Genomic DNA, 17,906 nt, shown 5'->3' with positions numbered 1-17,906 from the left:
TGCAGGCAGAAAAAAACATGCCTGTGCATGCAGGCATACAGGAGGAGCTACACCTGAGGCTGTGCAGTCATCATGAGTCAGGGTGTTAGTGACACTGCTGAAACTCCTTTTATTCTTCAACATGAATCACCATCACTTCAGGAATGTTGTGAAAATAGCATTGTGAAAACCCTTTTCTCGATAATATATATTATGTATATTACGAATGAAAGGCTACTCTGATCAAGTCATTCTCCTTTGGTTTTGGCATGATGTTACATATTTCCATATACAATAGAATTTTAACAACATGGGAATTAAAAAGAGAATGTTATGACAGTTTCCTGCTTGAGTTTCCAAAGGTACACTACTGATCAAACTACACCCAGGTGCTGAAGTCTATAGCTGAGCTTATGAGTGTTAGATAATCACTTTATTACATCTATGAAAAAGATAAACGATGAACATATGTGGTGGCGTTAGGTAATCTTTTCTTGCATTAAGAAATAGGTAGCCTCATGATTAAATAAATGACATGATGTTTGCTGACCTTTAAAACAAAAAATACTAAAATGAATAGGTTTCAGGAGATAATCGAGAGGACAAATTAGAAGGTTCGGGAGAAGAGTTCTGTTTATGGAAGAAGTTTGCTAGTGGTGGCATGTATGCATAAAAAAAAGTATTGTTGAATATGTTTATTTATTTCCATTTAGTTTAATGCTTGTTTGCTAATTAAAGAAGAAACATACAGTAGTAAAGACTAATAACACAAAATGGATGCTTCATTTTTTGACTTGGCTATTACTTTGAAAGGGCACCGGAAGTCGACGTCCAATTGCTGTCAGTCGCAGAAGGCACAGCCAGCGGCGGAGAGTGTCTGGACCGAGGCAATGAGTGCCTGTAAAAAACAGTCAATTCCTCGAAAAATATCTACCATGTCTGCAGCTTTCTACGTTTGGTTTCTCTTTTGGTGCTTCCAGACCAACACAGGTCAGTTTGCTGTTTAACGTTCGTCATTTTGTATTCCGCACGGGTTAGATGTTACCTGTTAGCTATTTAGTGCATTGGCAGTGGCCGTGGTGGCTAATGCTAGATGTTAATTTCTCTAAAACACAGTTATGACCACACTTAGCTGAACTGTCGTTACAGGCCTAACGTTAGCTGTTAGCTTTTCATAACGTTGCTTTATGTATTTCAGGTTTAAATGTTTGAAGGAAGACTCACTTTGGCCTTGTCTTAGCCTGTTGTTTTCGGCGTCTAGCGAAATTATTTTGCAAATGTATTTCTGTTAGCGAGTCGCACAGTAATACCACACGCTTTTACAACCGCAAGATGATAAATGCTAGAATTGAAGCTAGAGTTGCAAGGCTGAAGTCATGTATTGTTCGAAATGCCAAGAGAAATTGAAAGGGTTTAATCGCAATGCAATGCCAGGTCGGTGCTTCCTGTCAATAACAATGATGATAGATGTTTAAAAACAGAGGTTTAAAATGCAACAGTTACGCTAAATGAGCAGTAAAAGCAAGTTCACTCAGAGGGTACAATCTTAGATCAATCAACATGTTATGGATCATATACAATATGCTATTCGAAATTCCAAAGGCAGGGCAGGTTTATTTATACAGCACATAGCCCACAAAGCAAGATCATGCAAATACAACCTGTTGAAATAGAATAGGGCAGCTGGGAAACACACGTAGCACGCGCAGTTCAGTCACTGTAGGATATTAATCGTGTAGGGTTGTGATGTAATAAAAGGCAGTAGTAAAAATAAACAGTTTCAGCCTTGGTTTAAAAAAAGAGAGAGTTGCAGCACACCTGCAGTTTTCTGGTAGATTCTGAGTGGTTGTTATATTTGGTGTATAATAGCTGAACTCTTTTCCATGCTTAGTTTGGTAACACTTTACTTGAATGGGTGTTCATAAGACTGACATAACATTGTCATAACCATGACATGACACCTGTCATAAACATGAATGAATACTTATGACAGTTGTTGTTAAGTATCATTCCGTAAGTTTTGCAAGGGGGGCATTGTTTGGGATGTCCTTGTTATGACAACTTGACATAAACCAAGACAACTAAACCGGTCATAAACATGTCATAGCAGACGTAACTGTCAAACTTAAGAAAAACGTTTAGCTTTATATCTTAGCCCGACATTAAACCGTCATATAGGCCTATGGATAGTTTTGACACTCGCTGTCACAAAACCATTACAACTGTGTCACCCTTGCATCAAAACTGACATAACTTACCGAATGACACTTAACAACTGTCATAAGTATTCATTAATGTTTATGACAGGTGTCATGTCATGGTTATGACAATGTTAGGTCAGTCTTATGAACACCCATTCAAGTGAAGTGTTACCCTTAGTTTTGACTCTGGGAACAAATCCAGTCAGTTCTGCATGGATATTGTAGCAGAAGACCAGAAACAGTAGTATTTTGAAGTCATTTCTTTGACAGGAAGCCAGTGTAAAGCTGGAGTGATGTGCTCTTATTTTTTTGGTGGATGAAAGATAATGGTAATCTGCTTTTTGGTGCTCATGTACTCTATAGCGACATTGGTAGTAATAAGCAACATGACTGTAAAACGAAATGTGAAAGTTGCAACATATATTAAATATGCAGTTTAATACAGCATCCAAACTGTACCCCGGCATGCTGTTATTAAGTTATTTGTTGATGCCAGTAGTCAGTCCAACCCAAAAACAATTATTCTCGATCTAAAAAATAAAAAATAATGGCGGCAAAGGGAAAATCGAGCATGTCATTTCATCTGGAGCAGTGGAATAACACAATCCCTCTCACTGTTCACACACTGCCTGCCCTGAAGCATAGAGAAGCCCTTTGCTTGTGATGTTTGACCTCTACAATTCCGCTATAGTCAGCTCCTGGTTTCTCTCATAAGGCCATGATTTAAGTTTTTTAATTACTTACACTTAGATTATCAAAAAAGTTAATAGTAGGGCGGCCCTTGACTTAAGATTTACCTACCAATAGTCTTCAGTTAAATCAATTAGTCAGATAGTCATCGCACTTTTATCATGATTAATTGTATTTCTTTTCGGCTTCAGAACAGTTGTAGTTTCAGTGTATAGAAAGAACGTTATGAATAACATCGTGGTACGTGTGTTACATATCAAATACATCATAACACTGTAATAATGAGGCTTATAAATATAAATGATGAAGAATGATGTTGATAATGATTCCTCCATTTTGTTCATTTGTTTTCTCAGCACAGAATAACAGGGCAGTCCATCACACACCCAAAAGGAAACACCTTTTGGATTTCCTGACAGACAAACATAACTTAGTGACCAGGCACAGCTCCAGAAAAAAAGTCAGAGCGGGTTTTCTGCCAGATGCGACAAAGCAAAGATGCCAACATTCAGTTTTTTTTAAAATTTGTATTCATGCCAATAATGACGAATGAAAAGTTCTTCAACTTCTGGTGGGTCGACTAAGAGGGAACAGCCTTAATAAATAGAGGCGGACTTTGGGGAAAGCAAGTAAACATAACCTTTCGACATACAGTGTACACTTGTAAGAGGAGCTGCAACGTTCACACATGCGTATCCTTTTTTTAGTTCCCCTGTATCATTAGGATTATAAAATATAAAAATGATCATGTTAATTGCAAACATGAAAATATGCTAGACACTATGTGGTTGTACCTTTTTATTATTATATTGCAAAAAAGGTGTAAATGCAAATAAATGTATGACCTTTTGAAAAGGTCTATTAAAGTGAAGAGAAACATGTGACCTTAAAAAGAGTTGGCTTGTTTGGAAGCTAGTTCCCCTTTCCAGAATCCTATGATAGAGGGGTGACTCACCAAATGCTTTCGGTTCCTTTTCTTAAAGGAGTGGAGTTTTTTAAGATCGCCAGTCAAGTTCTGCATGTCCTTGAAGAAAACATGTATTTGGAGCAATAAGATCTAGCCTATGTGTGTTTGTTTTATTGGCTAAGTAGAGCTTTCCTTTCCCTTTGGCTCAGAGGAAGTTCTTTAGACAAGAGTACCACTGGAGAACCAGCTCCTTGTATTGTGGGCTTTTTACACTTGTATTGTTGCTGACAAATGTCAAGTCCGGTTATTGTCTTTTTGTTTTAATTCAGCCTTTAAAGTCTTTAGATATTTAAAAGTCTACTATTATGCTATATTTGAACAATATATTGTCGGAAAGTAATATTCCAAAACTGATGTTCAAAAACCAGAGAAATCATCAGAGCCAATACGATATTCAAAGTGTATGTGCGATTGAACCGGTTTAGTTATTTGTAAAGCTCTACTAAGTTCTTGCAAAAGACATCATTGTACCTGTCAGCTAGGAATAATAGAGTAGGACTGTTTTCATTTGTTTGGTCAAAATAAAGCTGAGCCTAGGCATTACTTCACCAATATGATTAATCATTCTTCAATGGATCCATTTTGTGATAAAAGTGTTGTTAAGATATTGTGAATTGAATTGTAGAAACATGCTGTTGTGATAGGGTTATGAGATGACCGATATTGAGAAGATTTTAGCCACAATGGCCAAATCATATACCCCTCCCCCGTCGTCATCTGATTTATCACAGACTGTGGGATGCAGTTTCACTCATATATGGTGTGCCACTCCTTTAACACCTGAGGGCCGATGCTACTCAGTGCTATGGAATTTGCTGGGGCGAGGGAGGCGTTATCTTTACAGTATGTTAATGCCCTGCAGGTTAACACGCAGGGTTTTTAGTAACCTTTCCTCTTACTAACCAGAAGTTTTTCTAATGATACAAGCACTTATTGTCCTACAGGGTCTTAATTGTGCTCATTCTTATCAAATGTAGAGTTTTTGTGTCAGGTCACGTATACAATTGTTATGGCATATTTGTTTTACAGTATCATAGCTTTATAACTCTGGCTGGCGACTGTACTCAGTTCTGTGGGTTTGCTAATCCACAATTTGGCTTTTGATATAATGCTCTCCACAGTGTCTGAACTATTTACACACTACCTGAGATGGTTCTGTCCAAGACATACACCACTATTTGATTCTTTATCAAGGTATTTAGTCAAACAAACGTTATATTTGACCAAATCAGCGACCGCGATGATTCACTGATAATGTGGGTTTGCCATTGCTGCTTTACAAAATATTTACAGGTGTTTGATAAATAATCATCGTTAATGTGAATATAAAGACTAATTGGCAAATGATATAACTTCGATAACAATAAGTTCAGAAAGTAACATCACTTTACTGTGTGACATTTGCCATGATATCTAGTCACAATACGGATATATTATCATTCTATCGGACATGAGTTGCCAACTCGTGACTTATTAGTAGTCCACGAGGACCTATGAAGCTTAGGCACACACAGCAGACACAGCACAGTGAGCACTAAGAGAAGCCACCCTTCTCCCTGAAACGGCCTCTGGTCCTCCCTCAGATTCCCTGTTTTGGTCTTTCAAAGTCAGTGCCGGTATAGTCCTGTGGGAGGCCTCAGATATTCGTGGCACAGTTTACATGTGTTATTGGTCGCGTGTGTTTCAATCTTCAGTACAGACGCAAGAATACAATTCTGCACACAGGTGTCCCTATATATATAATTATTATTATTTGTTCCTCTTTCTTGTGGTCCCTTTGCTGCGAGCGGAATTTTTGCCTGGACTTCCTGTGGTTGGTCTTTGCTCAGGTCTCAGACACATTTAGCACACTTCCCCTTTATTTTTGTTTCTGGTACATTCTAAGCATTAATGTTTTGGCATCCTGCTTGTAAAATGTTGGCTTTATTACAACAAAGTCACCGTCATATTTTCAAACTCATGTTGAAACACCTGTTGTTTAATCTCATGCTGTCAGGAAAGTTGGTACAGTCTCATTTCCACTGTTGGTGTCATTGCATCAACTGGAATCTCAGGCTTTGCGTTTCAATGTTAGTTGAACATTGTGCTCATTGTAGACATAAATAGCATATAAGCAATAATCCCATGTTTGGGAAGACAGTGACCAGCGGTTTAAGGAAATGATGTAGCCTTTCTTAAAACAAAAATCTTGTTCTCTTTTGCAAAACATACGAGTCATACAGCTCCGGGAAAAAGGAATCATCTCTTCAGTACTTGGCAGCCATTCCAGTGTCTGTTGAATACCAACACGTCATGTCAGTACAAAATAGAATACAATTTAAAATCATTCAACTGGAAAAAAAAGCGGAGAAACTGATAATGCTGAAGTGGTCTCTTAATTGTTTCCGGAGCTGTGTTTGCTTTCCCGCACATATTGGTTAGTTTTAACGATGGTTGTTAGGGTACTTCCATTCTTTTTTCAATGGAATACAACCCCAAATACTTGTAATAATCATAAATAAAAGAGTTGAAACAACTGATGATACAAATAATTGTTTCACTTGCTTTCCTCCATCCTATGTGTATGATAATAAATGGAATATGTTTGGGCCATATGATAATAAGCAGACTAATAAATAAGGAATAACATTTGCAAATGCAGTTATATTAATGTTTTAATCATTTAAATGTTGATTATCTATCCTCTCAGCCGGAGCACAGCTGCCCCCCCCACACAACTTGAAGATAAACTCCATGAACACCAACTACACCCTGATCTGGGAGTGGGACCTTGGCTCTGCAGATAACGGCACCGTCAGCTTCACCACACAATATGTGGCGTAAGTTACATCATCTCCTCGAACAGAACTCACCCTGGATAAACATTTAGGACCAAGATAGAAGTTTTAGAAGAGTTTTGTTTTTTGTGAATAAGATTTATGTATTAAGGGGTTTTTTGAAGTAATGTCTCAAGTGTTAGCCGGCCATAACTCAAACTGCTGGAAGATTAAAGAGGTTTTCCCTTCTGTCATGTGCTGTGTAAAGGCTAAAATGCCTTTCATCCCTCCACAGGGAGTTTCTCTCCGACACTCCCCTGCCTCCATTTTACTTCTGTGTTTACTTCTGTAACATAGCAACATCACTACGTACCACTGGTGCTTCTGTTGGCTAGCCCTCCAACAAATAGTCTGTGATATGCTAAGGGGTGGGACATTTCCGACACGTACCTTAGCATTTGACCAATCACAATAGAGCCAGCCAGCTCACCAATCAGAGCAGACTGATAAATGTGTGTCTGCCAGAGATTTTATCTCCTGTAAAACTCAAATTCAATGGAAAACCGGATTGCCTTTTGTTGAGGGACCCCTTGCTATGCTCACTTCCTGGTTGACTTCCAACAATATGTCATCACTGCCAGTGTGAGAAGTAAATAAATGTTTTTCAACCATTGTTTATTTTAATATTTTCACTGTGGCCAATCAAGACGTCCTCTGTTTAAACAATCAAAAGCTATGGAGTTTGTATGATATGTTGGTTCTCTTCAACAATATCTAAGTAAGGTTGAACTGTTTCCCACCATCTGGGGACAGCAGTAATGTGGACTATAAATGTTCCGTTGGAGTCAGCTGACACTGCTGTGTGTGTGGCTGAGCGGCGGCTTGTGCTGTGGGCGCTTGATCTAAGAAGGATGGTGTGTTTTGGGAAGTCATTTCATTTTAGGTTTTCCACTTTCCACGGGTTTGTCTTGCTGCTGATCATTTCCTTTATGTCTTATGTTTTATGTCTCCAATAACTCTTCTCCTCCGTCACTCTTCTCTCTGCCTTCCCTCTCTCGCTAACTCGTCTCCTCCCTCACTCTTCTCTCTCTCTCTCTCTCTCTCTCTCTCTCTCTCTCACTAACTCGTCTCCTCCCTCACTCTTCTCTCCATCTTCTCTCTCTCTCTCCCGCTAACTCGTCTCTCCCCTCACTGTTCTCTCCCTCTCTCTCTCTGTCTCCCGCTCACTCGTCTCTCCCCTCACTCTTCTCTCTGCCTTCTCTCTCCCGATAACTCGTCTCCTCCATCACTCTTCTCTCTGCCTTCTCTCTCCCGCTAACTCGCCTCTCCCCTCACTCTTCTCTCCCTCTTCTCCCTCTGTCTCCCGCTCACTCGTCTCTCCCCTCACTCTTCTCTCTGCCTTCTCTCTCCCGCTAACTCGTCTCTCCCCTCACTCTTCTCTTCGTCTTCTCTCTCTCTCCCGCTCACTCGTCTCTCCCCTCACTCTTCTCTCCGCTAACTCGTCTCTTGCCTCACTCTTCTCTCTCCCGCTAACTCGTCTCTCCCCTCACTGTTCTCTCCGCCTTCTGTCTCCCGCTAACTCGTCTCTCCCCTCACTCTTCTCTCCGTCTTGTCTCTCTCTCCCGCTAACTCGTCTCTCCCCTCACTCTTCTCTCCCTCTTCTCTCTCTGTCTCCCGCTCACTCGTCTCTCCCCTCACTCTTCTCTCCGCCTTCTCTCTCCCGCTTATTCGGCTCTCCCCTCACTCTTCTCTCCGTCTTCTCTCTCTGTCTCCCACTAACTTGTCTCTCCCCTCACTCTTCTCTCCCTCTTCTCTCTCAGTCTCCCGCTCACTCGTCTCTCCCCTCACTCTTCTCTCCGCCTTCTCTCTCCCGCTAACTCGTCTCTCCCCTCACTCTTCTCTCCGTATTCTCTCTCTCTCTCTCTCCCGCTAACTCCCCTCTTCCCTCCGTCTTCTCTCTCTGTCTCCCACTAACTTGTCTCTCCCCTCACTCCTCTTTCCATCTTCTCTCTCTGTCTCCCACTAACTTGTCTCTCCCCTCACTCTTCTCTCCATCTTCTCTCTCTGTCTCCCGCTGACTTGTCTCTTCTTCTTGTGTTTATCTCCCTGTATCGCTCACTCGTCTCTTTGGCCCTGTTGGCGCCAGTTAAAATGGAATTGTCCTGTCAAAATGAAAATACCTTATTAATGTATTGAGTATAGGTCTGGGTCCGTATAGGTCGGCGTCAGGGTCCGGACCCAGACCGCGGTCCGCCTGTTAGTGAACTATGCTGTAGTGGGTTAATATTCTTTACACAAGCATCACAACCTGAGGCTGGAGTGTGTGTTTGAAAAATGTAGGCGAATCCACACTATCCACAGGAAACATCTGAAAGCCTCTACTGGCAAACATACAGACATTGGAGTAAAGCCAGCAGTTGGTCATGCTTGTGGAGTTCCACATAACAACTAAAGTGGGTACAAACTGTGCATGATCATCATGTTTAATTTATCGTTGATTCATTAGTGTGTGCAATTTCCAAAATGTGTATATGACCTACAGGGTTCCAATATATAGGTTTTTCTCTTGTGCAATGTCTTAGACATAAATACAGAATTCTGCATTTCCACAATACCTTAACTACCTTCTCCTTTCCTTCAATTATTTTCAATCAATGCTGTTTAGTTTAGGAGGATCAGTTTCTCTCAGTTGAGGATGACACTACATTTTTTTTGTGTCTCTTCCCTTCAGGAAGTACAAGCTGAGAAATCTGAAAAAGAGTCTGAGCTGGTACACGGGCTGTGAGACGACGTCACATAGGTCATGTGACCTTACAAAGTTGAAACTGTACTACCTGGGCATCTTCAGGTTCCGTGTGCAAGCCAGTGTGAACGGGAGAGTCTCTGATTGGGCCACGATGGACTTCTGCCCCGATAAAGATGGTGAGAGAAAGGGATGAGAAGAAGGCGAGTGGAGAGAGAGCGGGAGAGAGAGTGTGAGAGTGAGAGAGTGAGAGATAGAGAGAGAGAGAGCTCCTGTATACCAGTGGTGTAATGTAACTACATTTACTCAAGTACTCTGCTTTATACATTATGCTGCTTTATACTTTTCACCAAAACATTTTGTTCTTTTGACTCCACTACATGTATTTTACATATTTAGTTGCTAGCACATTTATTTGCATTTACTTCATATTTAAATCAACACATTATAATAAATTATTACAGGTTAAGCTACCCAGTAGTATGTCAATTCATTCATATAAACCCCACCTTATCAAGTGCAACATTCAAGTGATGAACACATAAATGAACCAGAAATTAAAAACATTTCTCTAAATACCTGGCGCTTAATATGGCCATTTTGCATAACAAGTATCTTTCCTTTTGGCACTTTTTCAATGCTTATGCTGTTTTCCTTTTACATAAGTACAGTTTAGAATGCAGTATATTTCCTTGTATCATTGATACTTTTGCTTAACTAAGTAAGTTCAGTTCTTCTTCCACCTCTGCTGTTACCTACAGTTAAAGTCATGCTCCAGCCCATGCAGCACGTAATCTCAGCTGCAGATCACAAACCATCAACAACAAAAGAAGACGCTCTGACAGGATAGAAGAGTGTACCACCACAGGGAGCTGTGGCTGACATGTTCGGAAAGCTCTGAACTATCAAACCACAGTGTAGACTTCAGTCAAGATCACATGAGAAGCAAACGTCTCCAAACTGACCTACTTATTTCACGTCGGTTCAGCGAGGCAACATGCAGAAGGGCTCAGTGAAGTCAAATATAGTTCATATATATATACAGTGTGTAGTAGACAACAATTTTATCCAAGAATATAATGGAACATGCATAAACTGTCAGCTTCTGTCGCCTGAGTCTGGTCCGTCGAGACCCTCTCCTTGCACTGCCACCCTTCTGGCAGCGCACCCGACCCCATCGCTGTTTCCTGTAGGTGGTGGGCCCGCGGGACGGGGAAGCGGAGGTGTTGCCCTCGTTGCTTTTTCGGGCTGTGCCCGGCCGGGCTCCGTGGCAAGCCCGGCCACCAGACTCTCGCAGACGAGTCCTCCTTCTGGGCCTGGCTCCAGAAGGGGACCCGGGCTTCCTCCGGGCCGGGTATCCTCGCTTTCAAGTGTGTTTTTCATGAGGTCTTTTGAACCAATCTTAGTCTGGCCCCTTACCTGAGACCAATTTGCCATGGGAGACCCTACGAGGAACACAACGCTCCAGACAACACAGCCCCCAGGTTCATCGGGGCACACCACGATAAGGTGCTGGTTCTCGGAAAGGTAGACCGAGGGGTAGACCTAGGACCAGGTGGAGGGATTATATCTCTTCGCTGGCCTGGGAGCGCCTTGGAATCCCCCAGTCAGAGCTGGTTGATGTGGCCAGGGAAAGGAAAGTTTGGGGCTCTCTGCTGGAGCTGTTACCTCCGCGACCCTGACGGAAAAGCAGGAGAAGATGGATGGATGGATGGATGGATGCATAAACTGTACTTTTAAGTATATTTTGGAAGATAGTAGGACTGGATTTATACAGCCCTTTAGAAGGCTATCAAAGGTACCACCTGCCCATATAAATGCACACGCTCACACACCTTTGGATCAAGTCATTTGGGCTCAGTATCTTGCCAAAGAACACTTGACATGTTGACCTCAGGGTCTCGGTATCAAATCACCTGATTCTGATTCTGACCACTCCACTTCCTTAGCCACAGCCGCCGATGCATATCACATTGAAACCCAAACCTTTTAAGCACCCTCTTGTCCAACCAGTCAAATACTTTATCTGGATCCAGTCCAGAACACTACAGGAAAAGTCCTTAATGAGCCTGATCTGACCAGGTGCAATAATATCCAGGAGGAATACGGCTGAAACTGGCTATTGTTTCGCTTAACGTGTCAAACATTGGTCGCGAAAAATCTTTTTGTTAGTGAAAATAGCAGCACAACTCCTAGTCCAAAACCCAGATATATTCAGGTTATATATAGAAATGTATTTGCTGCTTTTCTTATAGAGAAAGAAAAGCAGCAAATCCTCTCTTCTGAAACTGTACCCTGGTTTCTTTATGATCAAACTCTATGTTAGTGCTATCGAAGCTTTCAAATAAAAAGCCCCTGAAGTATCCGTTCCTCTCTCCTGCTAGCTGCTCTGGGTCCTCCGAGCAAAGTGGCTCTTTCTCCTGAAGGCAGAAACCTGGACATTCTAATCTCCGACCCTATGACCAGCACCAACAGCTCCATGAAGGAGCATCATGAGGACCTGTATTTCCAGGTCCTGTACTGGGAACGCTCTGCAGACGCTCAGGTAAGTGCTCTCCTCACATCCCTCTGACAAACAGTTGGCCCAACCACATTATATTTATATGTAAAATAATTAGAATCCAAATGTCCTCAGACTTCAACTTGTGGGCTTTAGAATCCCTTTGCTCTTCAAAGTGAAAAACTCATACAGTTTCAGCCATACAGATCTACACCAGAAGAAGAGAAAAAAACTGTGCTCACACTTCCCATTTTCTACTCAGTCCCCAAAGACACCTGGTGAGACCTGATGCTCACAGCCAGCACCTGCCTTGGTTGTTGTTTGTGTGTTCAGCCCGTGTTGCTGTTTTTGGTTTCCCTCGTGCCCTCTCTGCTGAGCAGTGGCTTCCTGTCTGTACCACAAGACAGTGAATGTTGCTTGACAGAGTATGTGCCTGGTGCATTGATTTCCGGCAAGCTGCTTACGTACAAAACTGGTTAGATGAGGAAGACGCAGGTGATTATGTCTTAAAAATAACCCAGAGCCAAGGTGAATTTCAAATGTTTGGATAAAGGTCACAGCATACAATGAAGGGTTTAAAAAAACAACAGTAAATGGAAACAGCCGAGAAAAAGAATTTCATCTGTTGTGTGCTGCATGGAGATGAATACAGCGTATATATTACCCCTAAGTATGCCCTAAGGCCATGTAGCTTCTTTTCTACATGCTACATTCATGTATACAAGACTCTACTAGACATCATGAAGCTAAATAGGTATATTATACATTACTTTACAAATACCATTGGCATTAAACATTTCTTATTCTACACTAACGTTTCATGTCCATAAAACATTTAAATAATTTGTTAGTAATGGAACAACCTCTTCTTTTTAATCATTTGTTTATGAGCCTCAAGTGAGCGACTAGTTAGCTCGTTAGTCATCAGAAATATACTGTTGTTGTTTCACAGCTGGAACAGCTTGTGTGTATGTGTAGATGAGGGAAGAACAATAAATGCAGGAACACAGATTATTTCGGATTTCTTTTTCTTCTCTGACATTTCTTTATTTGTCTCAATGTTACAGTAACTTCGCCGATGTTACCTCACCCTCCGTGTGTCCATGTGTTCTGTCTAATTTTTACTCTGAGTGAAGCCGCTGAGTCCTGTTTGCACAGAACCATACTTAAAATAGGCAGTACATTTACAACAGTGGCGCAAACAAATAAAACTGCATGAATACGGGCCCTTATGTAAACAGTAAATACACAATATGTTTTCTCAGAGCATTGTTCTGGTGTTCCCCGGGGCACTACACCTATGAGTAAAACAGAAAAATAGAAATAGTTCAGCTTATCCAGTAATCTGGACTCCACCCCATGAGAGGTGATTTATTTGTGCATGTAAATGGTCTCAAAGGCGAAATTCCCAAAGTTCCCTCCATGGGGAGTTTCTCTTCCACACACTCTTTACACTTAGCATCACAGCTTTACTGAGACAGAAGTGTTTGTTTGAGAAATGGAGGCAAATCCAAACCAACCAGTGGAAATATCACTAAAGAAGCTTTTATTTCTACACTATTGTAATACTACTGACTGTAGGCCAGTGACGGTAAGGAGCCTCAACCCAGACATCTGTTCCCCATGTGCCGGCAGCATGGCTGTATAATAACTGATACAGCATTGGAGGCGGGGCCTCGTTCATTCCTATGAGAGCGGTGCATTAGCGCATGAAGACAAAATGACCTGAGATTCTCGAGAGCAAAACGTCACAAATTACCCATCATGCCTGGCTGTCAAGGACATAGAGCATGCACAGTTGAGTTTCCCCTTAAGCCCCGCCCCCGATCTCCCGCTTCAGCTCAGCAGAATGAATGGAGAGAGAAAATAAATCTGGATTCAGCTTTTAGTGAATTTTACAACTTTAAGGACCTTCATACTGGGTAGTTTATTTGGTTTTTAAAAAATGATCCATTGATTTACAGACATCTCTTTCTCAATGTAAGTCAATCGGAAAAGGCTTTCTGGGCCAGGTGACGTCACTGGCTGATACGGAAGTAGTAGTACCCGCTCTTTGACCACTACGAATATTTTCTCAAATTCCGGAGCACTTCCTGTGGGCTTGGCTGGCAGCCTGTGACCCAACACCAACTCTGATGGCAGACCTTTGAAGTAGCCCTGTGTGTACATGCTGTTTGCTCTAAGAGCGCTGCTGGCTCACAGGACTAAACCGCCTCTAGAAAAACAAACTGCTGACATACTGTCAAAGAGTTTCAAAGCACTAAAACTAACATCGGTCCAGACATTTGTAGTCACAGTTACGCACCATATCTATAAAGCGGCTCTAATGGACATTTTGTTGGATGCATGGTTTAGTGGGTTGAATTTGAATGTGTGTAGAACTGGGTGACTGTTAGCTGGGTCTCATGTAAAAATGTTTGAGTTTTTTCAAAAATATGTACATCAGTCACAGATATCACAGACATCCAGGCACAGACACACACTTTCAGTGTGACTGTGGACAAAACCAAGTCTCCTCTCTGCTGTCCCTCAGGCCGCCAGACAGACTCTGACCAGCAAGACCAACGTGGTGACACTGTCCCACCTGAAGGCCTGGACCTGTTACTGTGTGAGTGTCCAGTCACGCTACGACTTTTACAACAAAAGCAGCAGCTTCACCCCCCCACTCTGCATTCAGACTGAAGGTAGGAGCTTCATATACACTTCAGCAATATTGAAATTCTCCTGCTGACCATTTTGCTTAATAATAATCATACAATAAAGCTGAAAAGAGAGAAGAATATGTATAAAATATATTCTTTATAGCAGGGATGTCCAAACTTTTTTCACAGAGGGCCACATACAGAAAAAAATATACAAAGGGCTGTGCCCCACACTAGAGGTGACGTATAGTGCCTCATAAGTGAAGTTATAATTAGCAAAATCAATCAAATGTAGGAAAATGCCTTAAGAAAAAAAACAGCCTACATCCCAGCTCTCTGTAGGGTTTCATTTCCCTTGTTGGCAGCTCATTCCTTAAAACAGGAGCCTCAGATTGCTGATAATAAGGGGAAATATGAAGAGTCTATTTCAAGCTTGTTATGGAAATAAGTTATTGTGCTGTTTTATCAACTCAGATTTGTTAGAAAATGTTTTCAACTTGAACTGACTGAATGCATTTGAAAAATGGGCTTATTAACACATGAATACTGTGTAATATATGTTTACATATATATTTAAGAAATATAATATAAGACAAGCACAAGTTTCATTTGTGGACCATATACCATTATATTTTTAGAATTTGCTGAAGGCCGGTTCGAAATGGCCTGCAGGCTGCATTTGGCCCCCGGGCCTTAGTTTGGACACCCCTGCTTTATAGGGACAGGGAAGAACGGTAAATATAGAACCGTTTTTAGAAAATGTTTTATATTTATTTACCGTACCATATGTATGGAAATGACAGTAACTTCCTGATGTCATATCCTCCTCCGTCTGACTGTGTGTTCTGTCTCTGCGCTGCTCAGAGTTGTAGTGTCCTGGTTGCAGCCTGAACAATTAGCACGTTTGCATTGACAATCAAACAAAAAACGCGGTATATGTAAGGCCCCTTGTGTGGAGAGTAAATAAACGTTTCAGAAAAATAGAAATAGTTCAGATTCTGCATTAATCTGGCCAGTGTATCTGTAAAATATATACACTGAATATTATGTCATAGGTAACACAATGAATGTCTCCATGATTGTGTATTGTTGATGGAAAATACAAATATACTCAGATGATGTCATCGATGTATTATTTTAACAGGATCCATCCCGTGGTGGGAGGTCTTTGGGTACTTCCTGCTTTCCCTGGTGATCTGGTTCTTGGTCATGCTGCTCTTTATCTACGGTTTCTTGGCGTGCTTCAAGGAACTGAAGGCGACGTTTTACCCCTCCGTCCAGCTGCCTGCACTCTTCCAGGTATGCAGCCGCATATCGCCACCCCGGCCAAGTGAAGATCTGTTCTATCTATTCACCCTGTCTTTCTGTATTCACTTCCACCAGATTCTCATGTTAATCTCCTCTCTGCTCTCTCTCCTCCGGCCTCCCCCCAGTACCTCTGTGACTCCTCTGGGTCGGACATTCCTCGCCTCCTCACCGAGTCTGACTCGGAGCTGTTGTGTGATAAGGTGACAGTCTGTCCAGCTCCCCCGGTCCTGGAGATCCACAACCCGCCCCCTGAGTTCCTACCCGAGCCAACGGGCCTGGAGACAGACAGCAGGTGCTTCATTTATACATCATACACAATGTTTTAGTGCATTCAAAAGAAATACCTTAACCCATACCCTTTTATATTTACACATAAGGAAGAGGATCCCCATTAGTTGTTTTTTTTAATCTGACCAAAAGTGATCCTTTTTTTTTTTACTTCTGAGAGAGTCAGAAGTAAAAAAAACTCTTATTTTGTGAATAAAGTCAGCAGTCTGAAAAAAAAAATCCTAATTTTGAGGGGAAAAATATCAGACTCTTTTTCTCAGAATTCTTTTAAAATCACGTGGCCCTTATCCTCTTTGCTATTCCAAACCTTCAAGTACTGTGTCCACATACCAATATGTACGTTGTGGTGAATGATTCCATGTTCATGTCTCCAGTGGCAAACACAGTCGCAGCAGCAGTGGCAGCGGAGACTCCGGGGTTTACTCCACCGGGGGCAGCTCCAACCTGCGGCAGCAGCACTCTGGTCAGGACTCTCAGGGTCCCCTGGACTCGCAGCAGGTTAAAATGCACGACATGGCTCTCGGGCTCAAGACACACCTCCTGATTGCAGACGAGGGCATCGTAGACATGTGTGTGTGAGTGCGAGCGCACAAAAAGCTGCTTCTTTTAAGGAAAGCACTGAGCAGAGATATTGTGGAAACGTGCAGCGTGCCTTCTCTCCGTCTGTCACTGTGATCAAAGGAGAGGAAAGAAAGACTAAGAAAACAAAAGATGAGTGATAGATGTGTTTTTCTCTGTTGACACGTCTCTCTTCACAGATCTTCAGATACTTTTTGACACCAACCAGAAGGACTGCTCTCTGCTTATTTGAATATGTTGTGCATTTTTTGTCTCCACCCTCATGCTGCGATTACGTTTTGATATCTCTCTTACTGTATTATCACTTTTAGGACTTAACATAAGTAGCTTATGTGCTAATAAGGAAGCTTTGATCAAAATAACAGTGGATGTGTGACGCTTTGAAGGGAATCTTCTCACAAAATATGAGGACATTAATGCGAATGACAAAATAATAACACTTAGCTGTAGAGTAATGCAGAACAGCTCAACAGCCCCCTGGCAGTGCTGGTCATTGCCAGTTAAAAAGAAGGCCTGCATGTATTGTGTCTCCAACACCTTCTTCTTTAAAGGGATTGCTTTTTGTTGATCACTATCAGAAACGGCCACATTTCTCCACATGAAAGGAAACATTTGCCACCCAGTTACTAGCGCAAGAGGTTTTGTTTCTGTGTTTAAGAAAATAAATGTTGAGTTATTTTATATACTTTCGTCTAGTCAGTAAAGAAATGTAACCAGATTTTATACCCAGATAAAATATGAATGACTCACCTTAAAGTAACGTGTTTTTATGTTTGTGGGAACTATGTGAAGGAAGCTTGTAATTATGACTCAAGCATCTGAATCCATTTATGATTCTTATAGAATTCCAGCTTTCCACCCTCTGTTCACACATTTGTTTTTAAGATTTAAGAAAGAGAACACATCCAGACAGTCCGTGTATGTTTTCTGTTACATGTGTATCTGTGTCCACAAATACAGAAAGAAGTTATAAATGTTGTGTACAGTTTATTAAACAACCTCCATAACTTTGATATGCTTTAGGACAACAAATGCCCTTTCCTGGTTCTGCAGTGCTACAGGTAAGATGTACCTGTGTCATTCAGAGGAAACGAAACAAACTGATCTGCATGCAACGTGATGTCCGTGAAACCAACATGAATTTTAAGTCTGTCTGATGTAACCTGAAACTGTGTGTAAGCATAATGTTAAGAAAGTGAAGCCCATGTTGATAGACAATCGTGAAAATGAAATAAATCCCCTCCAAAATCAAA

At 41.5% G+C, this 17,906-nt stretch overlaps 1 protein-coding gene across 2 annotated transcripts in view; it reads left to right on the top strand.

Moving 5' to 3' along the window:
- The window catches only part of LOC134867748 (interferon alpha/beta receptor 1a-like), a 22,201-nt gene extending 4,295 nt beyond the window's left edge, over positions 1-17,906 (top strand). Inside the window, exons 2-9 of one of the 2 annotated variants that reach the window (XM_063888544.1) lie at positions 793-969; positions 6,527-6,656; positions 9,325-9,515; positions 11,721-11,881; positions 14,370-14,520; positions 15,623-15,777; positions 15,912-16,078; positions 16,449-17,906. In XM_063888544.1, the coding sequence (XP_063744614.1) occupies positions 870-969; positions 6,527-6,656; positions 9,325-9,515; positions 11,721-11,881; positions 14,370-14,520; positions 15,623-15,777; positions 15,912-16,078; positions 16,449-16,653 (1,260 nt within the window). In that variant the 5' untranslated portion in view covers positions 793-869 and the 3' untranslated portion in view covers positions 16,654-17,906. The remainder of the gene's footprint in view (positions 1-792; positions 970-6,526; positions 6,657-9,324; positions 9,516-11,720; positions 11,882-14,369; positions 14,521-15,622; positions 15,778-15,911; positions 16,079-16,448) is intronic. The other variant, XM_063888545.1, reaches the window with a different exon arrangement.

The sequence above is a fragment of the Eleginops maclovinus genome, chromosome 7 (assembly GCF_036324505.1).
Source record: "Eleginops maclovinus isolate JMC-PN-2008 ecotype Puerto Natales chromosome 7, JC_Emac_rtc_rv5, whole genome shotgun sequence".
Taxonomy (NCBI): Eukaryota; Metazoa; Chordata; class Actinopteri; order Perciformes; family Eleginopidae; genus Eleginops; species Eleginops maclovinus.
The sequence above is the reverse complement of the archived record's forward strand: the minus strand, read 5'-3'. Positions and strand labels throughout refer to the sequence as shown.